This window comes from Medicago truncatula, chromosome 6 (assembly GCF_003473485.1).
Source record: "Medicago truncatula cultivar Jemalong A17 chromosome 6, MtrunA17r5.0-ANR, whole genome shotgun sequence".
Taxonomy (NCBI): Eukaryota; Viridiplantae; Streptophyta; class Magnoliopsida; order Fabales; family Fabaceae; genus Medicago; species Medicago truncatula.
In genome coordinates, this window is record NC_053047.1 from 6,459,739 (window position 1) to 6,480,402 (window position 20,664).

Sequence of the window (20,664 nt, forward strand, 5' to 3'; positions counted from 1 at the left end):
CAACTTTGTGCAGTCAGCCATTTATATTTTTTCATATAATTTCAGTATTTCACATAGCATGGCAGTATGAGTAACTAAATTATTGACTCAAACAATGATTGTCTTTCTATAGTTCTGATAATAATTTGTGAAAGTTTATAGCTTAGTTAAACTTCCCTTAACTAGTTTATAGGTCATGAATGTTTGATTGTTGTTAGTAGCTTTTATGTTGAAGGGTCACAAATTTTGAATGATTATTTTCTATAGTTTTGTTTATTTGTTTCATTAAAATTAAAATGTGATTCCAAGGAAATATAATAATTATACTTGCTCCTAAATGCTAGAAAATAAGTGATAATAATTATTGTTAGATCAAAATGTATACTGCACATTAGCTTATGCATTTAAAGTTTTTGAAATAATCCTGCATTCTGTAGAGACTGAAATATAGACTAATTATTGAGATAGTGATCCTTTACATGCCTTATCACAGTATAGACCATCATGATTCATGAGCCAAAGTTTCAAACAATTTATTGAATTGAATGGCTTGTGACACATTATATAAAGAGCAGTACTGAACTAGATGGAAATTAATCTCTACTAACAGAAGTGACTGGATGCCAAAAGGGTACTATGGAACGCCAGGACACGACCCCCCCTGCACCCAACACGCAAGACAGTGTGTTGCTGTTTCTGACAGGTTAGCTAGGCGAGCAGAGGCCTCGCTAAGAGAGCCTCCTTCCCTAAACCCAGATTTTTAAAAACATTGCGGCTCGCTAATCCAGCCTTCAAGCTCGCTAAGAAAGCATTAAAGCTCCAAAACCCTGAAAATCCGGTTTGAAAAACTGATTGCCATTTTCTTGTCAACTTGATTGTTGAACTTGGTATATAACTTCCATCATGAGAAAATCTCTTCAACAAATAAAATGGTACTACATTACAAAATGTGATAATTTTGATTTAAACTAAACCATTTTTCGTGTAGTTTTGGTCCCTGCTTATATAATATAAATCCTACATAATTGTTTTCAATGACTTCAAACAGAATCCATCAAATAATGGTTACCTTTATTTCAAAATTAAAATTTCAAAAAGCATAAAGCAAGTGCAGAATGAATTCATAAGCAAACACAACATACTTTATTCACAAACAAATTATAACAAGCATCTGTTAACTACAGCAATAAATTGGTACAAAGCAGGAATTTGAAATCATTAACAAATACTCCTAATGACAGTAATTACCAAACCAGCAGTGTTTTCCATGACCAAACTCCTCATCTTCATTACCTCTACTATGAATCCACCATAAGAGATTAGTCAATGAGTTTCCATCATCAAAACCATTCAAGCTTCTTATCTTCTTCAATCCACTTTCATTATCATAAACTCCTTCCAAGGCATAGACAAACCCTTTCCATCCTTCTCCAACACCTTCCCTATTCAAAGCAGGCAATGTCCACTCCACAAGTTCCTTCACAAAATCAACATTTGAAAATAAGAATTCAGAAATTGGAAGCAATGGTAAGAGCTGAATCCCAAGCCTACATTCTTTCCATTCAGGAGGAGCAAACCATAATCCACTGTCTCTCTTGTTAGCCCAAAGAACACCAACCACCTTATTCTCTTTCGCAAAAACCTCGTCGTAAACATTATCTCCACCTTTTACATGCCACCACATTTGAGCTGCATGAATTTCCAATGATGTAAGTGTCGATCCAACTGCAACGAGATGAGTGTCGCCATATGCCAAACCCATCAAAGCTGCTGAATAGTATGCATTCACAGCTTCACTAGTACTCTCTTGATTTCTTCCATCTCCGAACTCAGTTAACCCTCCGGCCCACGAATGCAATTTAAAAAGATCGAAACACCTTAGACGGGTGTAATTCGAGTTCGGATTTCTGCTCAAGTTCATAAAATCAGCCATGAGTGAATAAGCTTGAGGCTTATACTTCCTACCCCAAATTGGATCAATCTTTGCAAGCACAGCAATTCCATAGAGAAAGTATCCTAAATGATAATGATGATCATTATAAACTCCGAATCCAAAATCAGCACCAGTATCATTAGACCCTTGTTTGGTAACAATTCCTCCCCATTTTCCATCATAGAGAAATCCATTTCCATTAAAAGTTCCATCAAGCCAAGGCTCAATAGTTTCCTTCAAAAACTTCCTAATTTTCGGAATCACATCAAGGAAACAAACCTCTTCAGCAATCAAAGCCAACCTAGCAGCCCTAGCAATCAACTTGCCATAAAAGTAAGACGAATTCGTCGCTATTGCAGACGAATTCAAACCTTCAACATCTTTCAAAAGAACGGAAACAATCTCATCATGAGATTCTTCTTTAACACCCTTAGTAGAATGCCAAGTTACAGAAACCGGATCGGTTTTCAACAACCATGAATCACCAACAACACCAACAAGATCACCATCAATACTTCTATACTTAAAATCATTCAAAACAGTAACATTATCACAATCACTATCATACAAAAGCTGAACATGAAGAGGATGTGCTAACAATAATAAATCCCCCCAACCTTTCTTCTCCCATTTATACTCAACACAAAATGGTTTTGTAAAAACAGCATCACCACATAAAGGGTAACAAGAACTAAACCTGTCAAGAACATCTTCATGCTTGAAATCAGAATCAGGCAACAAAGCAATCCTAACCACACCATAAAAAGCCTCAGAAACAATCTCAGAAACACCATGACTCAATCTTATAGCAGAAGAAGCATACAAAATCCATGTTTGACCATTGTTAAACTGAAAAGTATGCTTTGTAAGAGAATCATTAGAACTAAAACTAAGAATTGCATGGATTGTTGTGATTGAAAGAGGTGTTGGTTGTGTTACAGAGAATGTCAAAAAGGGACTTCCTCTAACAAGAAAAAACCGCAGATTTGATGAAGGTATATCCAATGTAACACTGAGATCATTGTAAGAAGAGATTTTGTGATTGGAATGAGATAAAGGTTCGATTTTTTGACTGGATATGGTGAGATCAGGGTTGAAAACTTGGTATATGAAAGAAGAGTTGAAGAAACGAGATGGGTAAGAAAGAGAAAGTGATGAGTTTGAAGATTTGATGAGATATGGATGAATGTATTCAGGTTGGTCACCATTTTTGAGAACAAAGTTTTGGAAGAAAGAGTTTGTGGGGAGGGGTGTGGATAGCAGATTTGGAGAGAAGAAGTTTGTGGGGTCAGGGAGGACCGTGGAATGAGTCTGTGGGAATAGGAAAGGTTTGGTTTTTTTGGTGAAATGATGCATTGTTGGAGATGGTGGTTGCACTGGCAGTGTTAACTGAGGTTGTTGTTGTGGTTGTGGTGATGTTTCATAGGTTTTATAGGGTTTGGAGGGTTTTGGTTTTCTGTTCAATGTTCTAATGCTAAGTTTTGTGGTTAATTTGTGTCTTAGTTTTTTCAACATTTGTGAGTTTGTTGACACGAAATTGTTTGTTATTGCCAGATGTTTCACTAGATTTTCACTAGATGACAAAAATATTAAATCAACAGAAAAATTGTTAGTTTATGTTTAATTAATGACTTTAAGATCACCTAATCAAATATGAAAATTTGATTATGATAGTTGAATATAGTGGTGGGGTTTTGGTGTTGAATTTTTGGATTAGGTTTGATGAATGATTGTAAATAAGAAGAATTGATCAAATGAATTATAAGATGGTTCAGCCGTTAGAGGTTAAAAAAGATTAAAACATGTATATAGATAAAACGAGTAATTGTCTCTTTAAAATTGTGGCACATTCATCTAAATCACGATGAACCATCTTGTTGAAACTTATTTGATTAGATGTTTGTTTGAAGATTCAAACCTATAATCAAAAAGACAATAAAATATACTTAAGAGTTTATTAGCATGACAATTTGTAAGTCTGATTTGTATAATCAACCATAAGATAATGCTTGATTGATGTTTGATGAAGGATTTTAGAATAGTTTATTGGGTTGGAGAGCAACAAGATGATGAGGGTGTTTATTTTTGGGTTGTGGGTGGAGACTTGAATGAATTTGATGAATTAAATTATGGTGGGGATGTCGTGTAAGAGTAAGGAAGATAAAAAATATGATTGATGTTGAAGGAATATGGTATCATAGGCAAACAAGGTATGTGAATGTGTCCCCTCAAAAAAAAAAAAAAAAAGGTATGTGAATGTGACCATATCAAGAAAGACACCTGAGGATAACTTTGTACAAGAACGTTCAAGGAAGGGATGGCATGATGATGAGTAGTTAGAATTTTTTGAGATGTGACTTGTCAAGTAAGTGAGAACATGAAGGGATAAAAATATACTTGGAACTCTTTGCAGTTAAGGAATTAAGAGCTAAGGAAAGGGAAATAGATCAACACACGGTTTGTGATAGAGAGTGTGGTGGGGACGGGTGTGGATAGAAATATGAAAGTTGGTTTTGGTCAAAAAGGGAAAATATAAAATTGAAAAGAGTAAATAGTCACTTTGATCCTGACTTTGCACCTCGTTGTTATAAATGTCACTGACTCATGATTAAATATAAAGTTGTCCTTGAATATGAACTTTGATTATCAGTTTAGTCCCAGACGTTATCATGTTTATCATCTAATTCCCTCATTGTTCAAAAACAATTCCCTTTTTTATTGTTGTTAATTAGTGGAGATTTGTGGTAAGAAAGGAACATACTAAACATCAAATCTTTTGTGTTGCCAATCAAATAGGTTTAATTTATATGGTGTGGACTATTATAATTAATAGTATGTCTCATGTCAAATGCCTCCATACTTTGGTTTAACTAAACATAATAGAAAATAGCTTCAACCATAACTTACTTTCTACTAAAACTCATTTATCAAACATGCATGTAGAAACATACTAATCAGCTTCACTGTACTTACACTATAGAACGAGAGAAAAATTATACTTTTTGAAAATGAGGAGTAAAATATGGTGATTTCTTATAAACATTACAATTCATTACAATACAAAGAATTAACAACAACAACAATAAAAAAAAAAGGCTAAAATATGGTTTTAGTCCCTGCAAATATGCTTTGTTTTGGTTTTAGTCCCTGTGAAAAAAAAAATTGTTTTTGGTCCCTGCAAAATTTTTTGTTTTTTAAAATAGTCCCTCCAGGGACTATTTTAAAAAACAAAATATTTTGCAGGGACCTTTTTAAAAAACAAAATATTTTGCAGGGACCAAAAACTACAAAATTGGTTCAGTCATCATGTGTCACGTATGCAAATCATCACAAAAATGGGGTCAGGGACTATTTTAAAAAACAAAAAATTTTGCAGGGACCAAAAACAATTTTTTTTTTTTTACAGGGACTAAAACCATATTTTAGCCTAAAAAAAATTGATATTTTGAACAAAAGAAGGAATTAGATGAGATTTAGGGATTCGAAGATTAAATTCGGGATTTAGGGATTTGAGATTATATTGATTTTTGGTTCAAGAACCAAATTGATCATTTTCTACTTTCACTTTAATCCATGTGCACCTCATGCACAACATAAGTGCACATTCAGAGACTATTTTGTATTTAATCATGAGTCAGGGACCTTTGTGACAGCGATATGCAGAGTCAAAGAACAAAGTGACCATTTACTCAATTGAGAATTTGGGTTATTTCTACCTTTATTAACACAATTTTTTTTTCTCAAATTTGCTTTTTTTTTTTTCAGCATAATTGTATATTTGGTATTTTGTGTTTATCTTATGTTTTAAGTTGGTCACAAGTTTCAAATTAATCTAAAATGTTATTATATTAGAATAAAGTATCTTCTGTTACATGTTAGTAAAATTAACACTCTTTAGAAAAAAAAGTCAAACTAAAACAAATCAATAAAAACATAAAATAGTTTCAAAAAATAAACCCACCTAAAATGTTGTTTCATTTACTACCATTTCTCTTTCCTTTTTACTTTATTTTATTTGCATTAACAGCATTTTTAAATGAAATGTCATATGATCTCAAGAAGTAGAATGATCAATGTCCAAGAAATAATTTTAAAATCTCCTAAAAACTTCAAATTAAATATGCTATATCGCTATTTTCAAGTTAAAAAAAATATGAAATAGAGACAAAAACTAAGTGATTTTAAAATAAGATGACCAATATCAAGAGTAAGAGAAAGTAAGGAGACCAAAGTTATAATTAAGTTTTTTTTTTTCTTTTAACTTATCCTCTTAACCAATCAAAGCGTATACACAGTTTTCATTTGTCGAGTAAAATGAGAATAAAACGTCATGTTAACTTATGCCTTAAGGGCATATGTTAAAGAACCGAAAATGAGCAACTTTGCATTGAAAAACATGATAATTTAATTTTTAAGAAGTTGACTGCACGACTTTTAATAAATATATTTCTATAATGAATTCCTTAACATATGCCATTGAGGGTACAAGTTAGCATTTAACGAGAATAAATTATCTTATGTGACTGAGGTTAGTTATTCTCTTTCAATTAGATTTTCTTCATATACAAGTGTTAGAGATCGAAGCTTTGACCGCTTATCAGTTGGACATTGTTTATTTCGACTAGATTTTTGAAGTGTTTATTTCGACATGAGAAATGACAGTTGAAGAATAAACATACATAAATAGTCTAAGAGGTGTTTCATTTCGACTAGGTGGAAGTCACGATTGCAAAATTTTCTAACTCCTAAGATAGAAGCCTGATAATTTCGACAACAAAAAGTTCAAGTCTCTCTATGAAGGGAAGATCAAAGGTCTAGGCACGTGGAAAGCAAGTCAAAGTTGTCGAAAAGATTTAGTTTTTAGCCGTTGACTTATCAGTTATTTCTTTGGTGTATATATAGTAGTTTTTCATAGGAAAAAAGGGTCACAAATCATTCTAATTTTTTTTTTCAAAACTCAAAGTACCCAAACGTAGAGCGAAATGAGTAACAAAATGTATGTATAGTAATTTGATGAACCATCTTTACTTGATGCAATGCAATTTATCTTTCTTTAAGTTTCTTTGTCTTTAAAATTCTAAGTTTTTTAGTTTTTAATCTTCAGACGCATTGTTTCATTCCTATCGAAAGACAATTCTCTTTATCATACAACAATTATCTTCATCTTGTTCATAAGCAAACTCATGAATATGATAAACATTTATACATTCCTAGAAAATCATTGCACAACATATTCTTAGATTTATAGCTTGATCCTGCAAGTAACAATTTAAAACTAGTCTTATTGTTTACCAATAAATAAACATGTTCATTAAAAAAAAAAATATCTTAACGAGGTTGTATCTAATCTAAAATAAACTTTCAAAAGTATAGTATTTTTTTTTTTTTGGGTGGTGGCCAGGATTCAAACCCCGAAACTTACATATATTATGCATTGTCTTTATCAACTGAGTTAAGCTCACGGAGACAATATTTTGTTTTTTTTTTTTGGGAAATCATAATATTAATTGTTAAATCAAACCAGCCTGGCCTTTTATGTTAGGATAATGAATTATGTTATTTTGGTTCCATTGAGAAAACGGTTTCTAGACATGGTCACATTTACGTAACTTCATTGCCCAAAGTTCCTTTCCCTTAAACTTCAACTAATCCATTCAATTCTCTTTACTCTCACACTTCCTTCATGTCATGCTCCATAAATTCCTCCTAATAATCATATTCTATTTTCCATCAATAAACCAAAATCAAATCATTCCCCACATAACTTGTGCTAAAATTTTGTATCCAAAAAACCAGTAGTATGTTGCCACCTCAACAACCATCCAATAAAACATCATTCCAATAAACAAAACTCAAACCTCATAATCCTATCAAAATGGATTCCCTACATTTGGAAAATTTACATTCATGTAGTCCCTCTTCATTGGTGACCGTTGAATTTAAGTCCAACAATTCATAAAACTACAAATTTTGATTATTTTTCTTAAAAACTTAATACACAGTATAAAATTTGAATTTCCGTTTCACCGATGTGTTAACGGCGTGAATTTATAGTATCTTAACAACGGGGTCGGGGAGCATTTGATCTCAATCCTATTGACAACAATATTATACTTAACACGATTATCTATCGAGAAGTCAAGTTCTACAATGAACTACATTGATCAATACTTAAAAATCGACTGAAATTTCAACGATAATAATTGGTTCTCCAAAGTAGAAGTTCACAAACCTCCTTGTTATAACATCTAAGATAGTTATTTGATCGATATCAGGCAAAAAAAAAATATACATATATATGTACGTGCCTCAAAACTCAAATCATATTTGTTTTTTTCTTGTTTATATTAATCTAACATTGATCATATGCCCTTATCAATCGTGAGTGCAAAGAGTACCGTAAATTTTTACTTTTAAAGTGTTTTTTTTTTTCATTTAAATTGAAATGATGAATAAATATCATGCGCACATACATCATAAAATTGCAGCATCCAGGTTAGAACCCCAAACCGGTGTCTCGTGTCGCTAAATTGCCAAAACAACAAACTGTGAGACCTACTTTTAAAGGGTAGGTTAATTGTCATTGATGTTTTGAGAAATTTTCAAGTATTAGCCTATCGTGTACCCTAAAACTTGCCTAAGATTGAGTAGTATCTAATGCTGAAAATACTAAGAATCTAACACAAAAATTGCACTCACCACATACCTTAAAAAACTATAAAACCACAATCATAATTAAGACATTCATCATTATCCTATCAGCTGCAATGCCTAACAACAAAGAGAATAGTTCCTTTCTATTCCCACAGATACAATCCACTGTTCTCCCTGACCCCTCCAAATTCTTCTCACCAAATTTGCTATCCACACCCCTCCCTACAAACTCTTTCTTCCAAAACATTGTCCTAAAAAATGGTGACCAACCTGAATACATTCATCCTTACCTCATCAAATCATCAAACTCATCACTTTCTGTTTCTTACCCTTTTCACCACTTCAATTCAGCTTTCATATACCAAGTTTTCAATGCTGATCTCACCATAACTTCTATAGAACAGAAAACCAATCAAACTTCCAATGAAAAACACATAGTCTCTTCCTATAGTGATCTCAGTGTCACCTTGGACATGCCTTCTACAAATATGAGTTTCTTCCTTGTTAGAGGAAGTCCCTTTCTGACTGTTTCTGTAACAAAACCAACACCTCTTTCCATTTCCACCATTCATGCCATTCTTTCCTTCTCTTCAAATGAAAACCTTACCAAATTCACCTTTCATCTTAACAATGATCAAACATGGATCCTATACGCTTCCTCGCCGATCAAGCTAAGTCATGAACTTTCTGAGATCACTTCTGAGGCCTTTTCCGGCATGATTCGGATAGCTTTGTTGCCGGATTCCAATTCAAAAAACGAAGATGTCCTTGATAAGTACAGTTCTTGTTACCCTTTGTCAGGTGAAGCTATGCTCAAAGAACCGTTTAGTGTTGAGTATAAGTTTGAGAAGAAAGGTTCAGGTGATTTACTGATGTTAGCACACCCTCTTCATCTCCAGCTTATGTCTAAAAGTGATTCCAATGCTACCTTTTTGAGGGATTTTAAGTATAAAAGCATTGATGGTGAACTTGTTGGAGTTGTTGGTGATTCATGGCTTTTGAAAACAGATCCTGTTTCTATTACTTGGCATTCAAGCAAAGGTGTAAAAGAAGAATCACATGACGAAATTGTTTCAGCTCTTTCAAAAGATGTTGAGAGTCTAAAGTCATCACCGATAACAACAGCATCATCTTACTTTTATGGAAAATTGATAGCAAGGGCTGCGAGGTTAGCATTGATAGCCGAAGAGGTGAATTACCTTGATGCAATTCCAATTGTGAAGAAATATTTGAAGGAATCCACCGAGCCTTGGCTCGATGGAACATTTAATGGAAATGGATTTCTCTATGATAAAAAATGGGGAGGTATTATAACCAAACAAGGTTCTACTGATACCGGTGCTGATTTCGGGTTCGGAATTTATAATGATCATCATTATCATTTAGGTTACTTTCTCTATGGAATTGCAGTGCTTGCTAAGATTGATCCAGTTTGGGGTAAGAAATATAAGCCTCAAGCCTATGCACTCATGGAAGATTTTATGACCTTGAGCAAAAACTCGAATTCAAATTATACTCCTTTAAGGTGTTTTGATCTTTACAAACTGCATTCTTGGGCCGGAGGGTTAACCGAGTTTGCGGATGGAAGAAACCAAGAGAGTACTAGTGAAGCCGTGAATGCATACTATTCTGCAGCGTTGATCGGTATGGCATATAACGATGCAGAACTCACAGCGAATGCATCGACACTTACATCATTGGAAATTCTTGCTGCTAAAATGTGGTGGCATGTAAAAGAAGGAGAGAATCTCTATGAGGAAGATTTTACAAAAGAGAATAGGATGATGGGAGTTCTATGGTCTAACAAGAGAGACAGTGGATTATGGTTTGCTCCGGCTGCATGGAAAGAATGTAGGCTTGGAATTCAGCTCCTACCATTGATTCCTATTTCTGAAGTTTTGTTTTCAGATGTTGATTATGTGAAGGAACTTGTGGAGTGGACATTGCTTGCTTTAAATAGGGAAGGTGTTGAAGAAGGATGGAAAGGTTTTGTCTATGCATTGCAAGGAATTTATGATAATGAAAGTGGATTGAAGAATATAAAAAGTTTGAATAGATTTGATGATGGAAATTCATTGACTAATCTCTTATGGTGGATTCATAGCAGAAGTGATAAAGTGTAGAATTTTTTTTTATTGTTTATGATTTCAAATAAAACATTAAAAATAAAATAAGTTATGAACTTGTAATAATTCTTGCATTATAGCTATTTCTGTTAACAATTTCTCTGTAAATAAAGTCTGTTGTGTAGACTTATGAATTTATTATATGTTTTTCTACCTATTTCTGCACTTCATTTTTGCTTTATATGTTATTGACATTTTCATTTTTAAAATTAACCTCTAAAGTTTGAAGGTTTATGACTTAGAAAAACTTTAAGCGTGTTATCAAAGGTTAAAAGAAAAAGACTTTTTCAAATACTTTGAGGTAATGTAATTAATGTTTTGAGGGAATTCGAATACTTTAAGGTAAATAATGCATAATGATTTTTCTAGCTTTCACTTTCCAAATTTCTATCTTACAAGGCACTCTAAATTAAACAGCATTACTTTAAAGTTCCTTAATGTACTTAGCTCCAACAACTTCTAATTTAATAATATAAGTAAGTTCTAAGAAGATTAGTGTATGAAAACAGCTTAATCAGATTGTCTACTTTGATCTCATGATCTTATGCTTGTTCCTTTTGATACTGTCTATTATTAGTAAATAAAGGTCTAGTCATCTACCAAACCAAAAATACAAGGGCTGTAACATTTTACCACTGCTTTTCTAGCATTTTAGGAGCAAATATAATAATTATCTTTCTTAGGAACTACATTTGAATTTTAATGAAACAAATAAACAGAACTATAGAAAATATATAATCGTTCAAAATTTGTGACCCTTCAACATATGCTACTAACAACAATCAAACATTCATGACCTATAAACTAGTTAAGGGAAGTTTAACTAAGCTATAAACTTTCACAAATTATTGAATGTTTGAGAAGCTGTCTATATGTTAATGGGTTTGTGAACTGAATTTTTCTCAAACATGTTAATGAAAGAAGAAAGTGTGGGAGTAAAGAGGATTGAACACAGATTAAAGTTTAAGGGAAGTGAAAAATATAATACAATGGGCCAGATTGCTAAGGTACTTGAAGGATATCATATTAATAAACAAAACCTCTGAATCATAGATCATAAAACTTTATGTGTACACAATGCTATGAGTAAAAAAAAATATGTGTACACAATATAAAACAAAGGTTTGACAATGATTTTAATCCCACAAATTTATCTTTTTTTTTTTTTTTTTAACTTTTAGTCTTTATAATTTATTTATTTATTTTTAAAATTTTAGTCTTTGCAAATATACCATATTTTGATTTTAGTCTTTGGTATTTTGTTTTAGTCATTCCAAAATTAGTTGATGTTGAAATTGACCAAAACAATGAAAAAAAAGAAGCAATGTTGCCAATTTTATAAGTGGGTAATATATGTCTTATATCGGATGAAAAAGTGAATGTTGAACACTTTGTGAGAGGACACATAAACCTAACGCTTTAAGGTTTTAAGTAAAAGTGTGGTGTCTTTCTCTCTCTCACTTGTATATGATTGTTCAAGACATGTGATGATCCCTCAACCCTCTCATATCTCAACAAGTTAAAAAAAACAAAGAAGAAAATGTCTTTTTTCCACTCTCCTACATTCTCACATACTTTGTTTTCCATTCTAAAATTCAAAAAGTTTATTCGTATTTTTTGCGAAAAATAAGTAGGGTGGAATAAGAAACGTTCAACAAAATTATTCAAGATATTAGTAACTTTTTTGTTTGAGCCAGTGCATTAAATTGTAAGCCCAAAAAAACTTACATTTGGCCTGAATATAATTGGGGTGTATTGAATTGAGATTTTAAAAGACTGTTTTGATAGAAAAAATCTTGAAGATTTTAAAAGACTTTGTTGGATTGTATTGATTTTGTGGGATTTTAAAAGACTTTTTTTGAAAGACTTTTTACAATCAAGATTCTTTGCAAAATTTTAATGGATTCATGATATAGATTTTAAAGGATTTTAATGGATTTTTAAGATTTTAAAAGGGTCAATAAATTTAAAGATACAGAACAGACCAAAAAATCTCAAAAACAAAAGTACAGTTATAAATCAACTGAAAAAAAAAACATTGAACCAATGAGTGTAATATTTCTTAAAAAAAAAAGACTATTAGATAATATACTACTATTTCTGGACATATGATATCAAAATAAATAGACCTAAAAATAAGTTATGTTAGTTTATTGATTATAATAATTTGATTGAAAAATGCAAGTAGAAAAATTATTATAATATCAATGAACGTAAAGTTGTGATTTTTATAATAATTTAATATATAGGTAGATGGTAAATTAACCACAAGATTATAACGTTCTTTTTTTTAATAACGTAAAAGTTATGTTAAGAAAAGTGCAAGTTATAGGCATGATGATTTCGACAATAATATATAACATGGCATTGTTACAGTAGAACAGAAAAGAATTTGGAAGAAACGTAAAAAAAAAATATATATGAATTTGAAAGAGTATTACAAAATCTCAAGGCTATGTGTGGGAGACAGAAAAGTCTCAAGGCTAGGTGTGAGATTGTTAGTAGATACATTTTACACTAAACAATCTCACAAAATCCATTACTCACAACAATCCATTAAAATCCGTAGAGTTTTGAATACTAGTAGACAATTTTTAAGTTATGCAAAATCTCAATTGAATACCACTGGATTTTATTGGACTCATTAAAAAATCTTGAAAATCCTAATTGAATACCACAAAAATGTTTTACATTTCTTAAAAATCTTAATTGAATACTGCAAGACTTTTATAAAACAAAACAGTCTTTTAAAATCCATTGAAATTTCAATCCAATACACCCCCTTAAATTAACTTTGTTCACACATTTCACATTTACTAAACCCTAATTCTCGTTTGTTACTTGCCGTCAGCTTCTTTCTACTCTCAAATATACAGATCTCATGCACCTTCTTCAGCTTTGCCTTGGCCAGAGCTTCTGCTTCGTTGCCATAACTTCAACACCATGACTTATATTTGTGCTTGCTTATGACCGTGATTTCCTTGATTAATTAGGTAATAATTTTCTAAACTTTTTGAAGTTAATGTCTCTCATGTTTATTAACTACATGTTTCCAAACAAACTGAAATATTATGTGTGTCATATGTTGTACAAATTTATAAAAACATAACAAGTTCCTATTGGTTAAATCATTCTTATTTTTGTTCTTAAACTCTTATCTCTGGATAATGCTGATTTTGTCTGATGAATTGCTCAGTATGTTGTTGAGTTAAATGTTAAATTTTTATTGGTTAAAAGATAAGACTATTTAAAAAAAGTGTAAACACTAATCACTGTTAAACTGTGGTTTAATTGAATCAAAAACCTTTTAAAAACAAAATTTAAGTTTCTTTACACTATTTATTAAGTGTTATGCTTATTATTTATCAAGTTTGTTTTTGTTTATGAACAAACTGAAATTATACACAATGAATCAATTAATAGTTAGTATTTGATGTTTAACTCTACCTTATTTTATAACTGCGATTGATTGATATTTATGGAAATCCATTATGTTGATTTAAAGATGCTTATGAAACTCATTGCCCAGTTAATATGCTGTATTAACTTTTAGTCTATAGATTAGAAGACTTATTGTTGGAGGATTTTTTTTGGTTGTTAAGACTCAAGTTTAGTATGTAAATATGTATTTGTTCAATCTGTTAGTGTATAGTCCTTATTTGGAACTTAGTGATTTTTGAAAATATGCTTGCATATGGTTCTAAGAAATTTTCTGGACAGTATTGGAAAGGAGTATAAAAATCCTTTCCAAATGACTCCGAGTGCAACATGAATTGGATTTTGTGCAGAAGTATTGCATAGGAGTATCAAACTCAATGTTTTCTCCAGATGACGCACAATTTCCAAATTTTCAAATAACTACGAGTCCAAAATTAATTGTATAATATGTGGCATTATACCTAATGAATATAAATTATCAATTAATAGTTGGTATTTGTTTGAACTCTATCTAATATCTGATTTTGAAATCAATTTGTAAATTGGGATTGCATGTGGATTTGTTTGCTGGTGGTCAAAAACAATGTTGCATGTATGATCATTGGATTGCCGAATGGTTACCCCCCTTCAAATGTATGATTTTGTGTTTTGTTTTTCTGATTAGAGTGCTAACTACACATGCATTAAATCTACATATGACATATTAGTACACTATCACATTGAGCACACAAAAATGATTAAAAATTTGGCTGCACATTTATGAATATAAGTGAGAGTATGATGCTATCAAACCAACTTATCACCTTGAGCATATCAACATTGTTAATGCATTCAATTTTTCATCCAACTAAACCAATCTATATGACCATGCGCGCAAATAGGGCTGATATTAGGGATGCACTATCCCACTTTGAGTAACTAAATACATCAATGGATCCTGATAGGATTATTTAGGGCTTATACTCTTTATATCTAATATCTAATATACTGTGCTTATTATACAACATTTTATATTTGAAGCATACATGTAGAACCCAAAATTTATTATAATACATACTTTTAATTCATATAATCCTTTAAAATTGTGAAACACATATTACATAGAGGTTTACATGTTAGCAGGTTCATTCAATGGAAGCATTATATTCTATATTGTCTAATACACATGTTTCTATCTTACTTTAGGATATATCACATAAAATTGTTTCCATTGTCAATGGTCTTCCGAGGACAGGGATCCTATGTCATTTACCGTACACGTACATAGATGAGGATTAGTATAATGTATTAATTTATTGATTGCAATGTGCATATGATGAGTCATTTATATGCTATTTTAATATGCTTTTTAGTTTAGTTTTATTTAGAATTTATATAATTTTATATTAGTATTATTTCCTTTTTAGGATAGTTTACTTTAAATTGCAATTTATTATATTTCAAGGAAGAATGTTGGATGGATTGAGTCTTGGAGCAAAAGAAAGGGATTTGGAGCAAATTGGACATGAAAATACGAAGATTGGGAAACAAAATATATCTCCCACAAGTCAGAAGCCTGGCACGGCCCGTGCTAGCCTTGGCACGGCCGTGCCACCCTCCAGAAGACCTTTTGCTGCTTTTGCTTGGACTCCAAGCTATTCTATTTTGGCGCACAATCTACCGAGGAATATTCTTGGAATATACTTGCTTAGATTTTAAGTCAATTGTGTACTATAAATAGAGTAGCTAGCCATCACAAATATTCATCTTTACTTGGAATACAATAAGTGACAATTGCTTTTCTAAATAAAGTTCTTTTCCTTTCCTTTATTTTCCTGTCTTTTACTTTCATGCATTCTCTCTTCTCCCCCATGTCTACGATGAACATGAGTGAGTAGACTTCTTCTTGTCTTGGGATTTTTGGATAAGTCTAAATGACATAATCCTAATCAAACCAAGCCCTAAGCCTTAATCTTATGTAACCCTAATTTCTTATCTGAATTCACCGTCTTAACATGGATTAACCATTATCAAACTGTGGAAACGAAAGTGGAGGGTTTGATAATTGTTCGTCCATTATTCCAAATATCAATTCATAAAACGAAAGTGGAGCTTTGATATTCGAACAAGTGAATTCAGACAAGGATTGCAAAGTCAGCGAAATAGGCTTTGCAATCTTTGAGACATATAGTTTCGATCTTCAAGGGAACTAATAACAATCAAGTCAGCGAAATAGGCTTGGTTGTTAGAGGAACCGAAATCCAATAGTAATCAAGTCAGCAAAATAGGCTTGGTTGCTAGAGGAACTTAAGAGAAACTGTCTTGAGAAATTAGGTCTAACATAACATTATAAGCTTATGGTTTTGGTTTGAGAAGGACTTGTTATTTAGATGAAACCAACGATCCCAAGGCTCTTTTATTAATTTGCTTTTTAACCGTTTAAAAACCCCCAACTTACAATTCTCTTCTCTCTTCTAATCATCTCTAAAGGTTAATTAAATTGAACTACTCCCTGACGGAACGATACTCTTTTATACTACTTCGGTAAGACCGTACACTTGCGGTTTTATCTCATCAGCATATTGCGCACTATGTAGAAATTATTGTAAGAAATGGGAAATAGTTACAAATCAAGTAAGTTATTGTAGGTAAACATATTTTTAATTATTGTAAGAAATAGAAACAATTACAAAACAAGTCATTTATTGTGTTAAGCATGTATGTAATTTAATTCATATGAATTTTAATAAACATAACATGTCATCGGATTATCCGCACTTTTATTTTTGTTCTTAAACTCTTATCTCTTGATAATGCTGATTTTGTCTGATGAATTGCTCAGTATGTTGTTGAGTTAAATGTTTTAAAAGATAAGACTATTTAAAAAAAATGTAAACACTAATCACTGTTAAATTGTGGTTTAATTGAATCAAAAACCTTTTAAAAACAAAATTTAAGTTTCTTTACACTATTTATTAAGTGTTATGCTTATTATTTATCAAGTTTGTTTTTGTTTATGAACAAACTGAAATTATACACAATGAATCAATTAATAGTTAGTATTTGATGTTTAACTCTACCTTATTTTATAACTGCGATTAATTGATATTTATGGAAATCCATTATGTGGATTTAAAGATGCTTATGAAACTCATTGCCCAGTTAGTATGATGTATTAACTTTTAGTCGATAGATTAGAAGACTTATTGTTGGAGGATTTTTTTTGTTGTTGTTAAGACTCAAGTTTGGTATGTAAATATATGTTTGTTCAATCTGTTAGTGTATAATCCTTATTTGAAACTTAGTGGTTTTTGAAAATATGCTTGCATATGGTTCTAAGAAATTTTCTGGACAGTATTGAAAAGGAGTATAAAAATCCTTTCCAGATAACTCCGAGTGCAACATGAATTGGATTTTGTGGAGAAGTATTGGATAGGAGTATCAAACCCAATGTTTTCTCCAGATGACGCACAATTTTCAAATAACTACGAGTCCAAAATTAATTGTATAATATGCGGTATTATACCTAATGAATAAAAATTATCAATTAATAGTTGATATTTGTTTGAACTCTATCTAATATCTGATTTTGAAATCAATTTGCAAATTGAGATTGTTTGATATTGATGGGAATCCATTCATGTAGATTTAATGCATGTAGATTTGTGTGGAGGTGGTCAAAAACAAGGTTGCATGTATGATCATTGGATTACCGAAAGGTTACCCACCTTCAAATGTATGATTTTGTTTTTTGTTTTCCTTATTAGAGTGCTAACTACACATGCATTAAATCTACATATGACATCTTAGTACACTATCACATTGAGCACACAAAAAGGATAAAAAATTTGGCTGCGCATTTATGAATATAGGTGAGAGTATGATGCTATCAAACTAACTTTTCACCTTGAGCACATCAACATTGTTAATGCATTCAATTTTTCATCTAACTAAACCAATCTATATGACCATGCGCGCAAATAGGGCTGCTGATATTAGAGATGCTCTATCTCACTTTGAGCAACTAAATACATCAATGGATTCTGATAGTAGTTGTATAATTTTCAATCTATATGACCATGCGCGCAAATAGGGCTGCTGATATTAGGGATGCTCTATCTCACTTTGAGCAACTAAATACATCAATGGATTCTGATAGTAGTTGTACAATTTTTGTTGTTGCATGGAAGCCATGTATGAACATGCAAAGGTATGGATAGTATAATTTAAGTGAGATATTTAGGACTTATACTCTTTATATCTAATATCCAATATATTGTGCTTATTATACGACATGTTATATTTGAAGTATACATGTAGAACCCAAAATTTATTATAATACATACTTTTAATTCATATAACCCTTTGAAATTGTGAAACACATATTACATAGAGGTTTACATGTTAGCAGGTTCATTCAATGGAAGCATTATATTCTATATTGTCTAATACGCACATGTTTCTATTTTACTTTAGGATATATCACATAAAATTGTTTCCATTGTCAATGGTCTTTCGAGGACATGGATCCTATGTCATTTACCGTACACGTACATAGATGAGGATTAGTATAATGTATTAATTTATTGATTGCAACGTGCATATTGCGCACTATGTAGAAATTTTTGTAAGAAATAGGAAATAGTTACAAAGCAAGTAAGTTATTGTAGATAAACATATTTTTAATTATTGTAAGAAATAGAAACAGTTACAAAGCAAGTCATTTATTGTGTTAAACATGTTTGGAATTTAACTCATATGGATATTAATAAACATAACATGTCATTGGATTATTCGCACTCTTATTTTTGTTCTTAAACTCTTATCTCTTGATAATGTTGATTTTGTCTGATGATTTGCTCAGTATGTTGTTGAGTTAAATGTTAAATTTTTATTGGTTAAAAGATAAGACTATTTACAAAAAATGTAAACACTAATCACTGTTAAACTGTGGTTTAATTGAATCAAAAACCTTTTAAAAACAAAATTTATGTTTCTTTACACTATTTATTAAGTGTTATGCTTATTATTTATCAAGTTTGTTTTTGTTTATAACAAACTGAAATCATACACAATGAATCAATTAATAGCTGGTATTTGTTGTTTAACTCTACCTTATCTTATATCTGATTTGTTTGGATGAACTCAACTTGCGAAATTATACACAATGAATCAATTAATAGTTAGTATTTGATGTTTAACTCTACCTTATTTTATAACTGCGATTGATTGATATTTATGGAAATCCATTATGTGGTTTTAAAGATGCTTATGAAACTCATTGTCCAGGTTCATACAATGGAAGCATTATATTCTATATTGTCTAATACGCACATGTTTCTATCTTACTTTAGGATATATCACATAAAATTGTTTCCATTGTCAATGGTCTTCCGAGGACAGTGATCCTATGTTATTTACCGTACACGTACATAGATGATGATTAGTATAATGTATTAATAGGAATTAGGAAATAGTTACAAAGCAAGTCATTTATTGTGTTAAGCATGTTTGTAATTTAATTCATATAGATATTAATAAACATAACATGTCATTGGATTATCCGCACTCTTATACGATCGAGGAAAGCCATTTTACACCGTAGATTGAGAAAATACAATACAAAAAGGAAAACAATATTTAAAGTTAAAAAAAATATCCAACTCGGTTCTTTTATAGGACGTGTCTCCATAAATGCCTAGCATCAAATTCCTTTTTCCCTCTATGCAAATGTATGCCTATATCTTTTTTAATATAAATTAAAAAAGGTTGTCGAATCCAAATAGACCAATTTACAAATAACGTTATCTGTCGTTTCTTTGTTTATCTAAGACTAACGAGAGGCCAAAACGAGTGATCCTCAACCTAGGTCTCTCATGTAAATTGCACCATACTTTTGCAAATTGTTATCTCATTTTAAATTGAATGAATTGATCGGCCACAAGGAAACAATCAGCAAATTGAATGAAAATGGCACGGCAGTGTTAGATTTCGAGCCGTACAGGAATATGGAGTATATATACAATATAGCTGCCGCAAATTGTATAAGGAATTAGAGAAATGTTAGGGTCACATCCACTAAAGAAGGGAGACAAGAGTGTGGAGAACACGACACAGTGTCATCTTCAATCTTGAAAGCTTGGACTTCAAATGAACAAGACATGTTGAATGAATAGCTTTTTTTGGCAGATTCAAACTTAAATTTTGCACATTGTAACTTCCACTAGATTCCCTAGAGGAACCATGATGCGACAATGTGGTTGGCAAAGAAATGGTTGAAATAGTTTAAATAAGCTACACTATCATCATATTGATATATAATATCAAAACAATATATTTTTCGTTAAACCATGTGATTGTGCTCAAATCATTAATGAACTCCCGAGTTTGATTCTTGATGGGATCAAAATAATTCATATGTTGGCGTTTTCTTGGCTATCGTTATTCTATAAACTTTGATGACTTTGTGTGATGCGATAAACCTTTTTGTTTTGTTGTAAAATGTAGTGCGTTGATTTTTGTAGGGGTCAAGGAGAACAGTATATTGTGAAAATG

The 20,664-nt window shown here is 31.4% G+C and overlaps 2 protein-coding genes across 2 annotated transcripts; one reads left to right on the forward strand and one right to left on the reverse strand.

Moving 5' to 3' along the window:
* Positions 1-1,099: 1,099 nt before the first annotated feature.
* On the reverse strand, positions 1,100-3,678 carry LOC25495545 (probable endo-1,3(4)-beta-glucanase ARB_01444). Its single transcript, XM_013595768.3, has one exon. It carries the CDS (start codon positions 3,425-3,427, stop codon positions 1,211-1,213), a length of 2,217 nt encoding a protein of 738 aa, XP_013451222.2. The 5' UTR covers positions 3,428-3,678; the 3' UTR covers positions 1,100-1,210.
* A 4,995-nt stretch (positions 3,679-8,673) lies between these two features.
* LOC25495546 (probable endo-1,3(4)-beta-glucanase ARB_01444) lies at positions 8,674-10,788 on the forward strand. Its single transcript, XM_013595769.3, has one exon. It carries the CDS (start codon positions 8,680-8,682, stop codon positions 10,687-10,689), a length of 2,010 nt encoding a protein of 669 aa, XP_013451223.1. The 5' UTR covers positions 8,674-8,679; the 3' UTR covers positions 10,690-10,788.
* Positions 10,789-20,664: the final 9,876 nt, after the last annotated feature.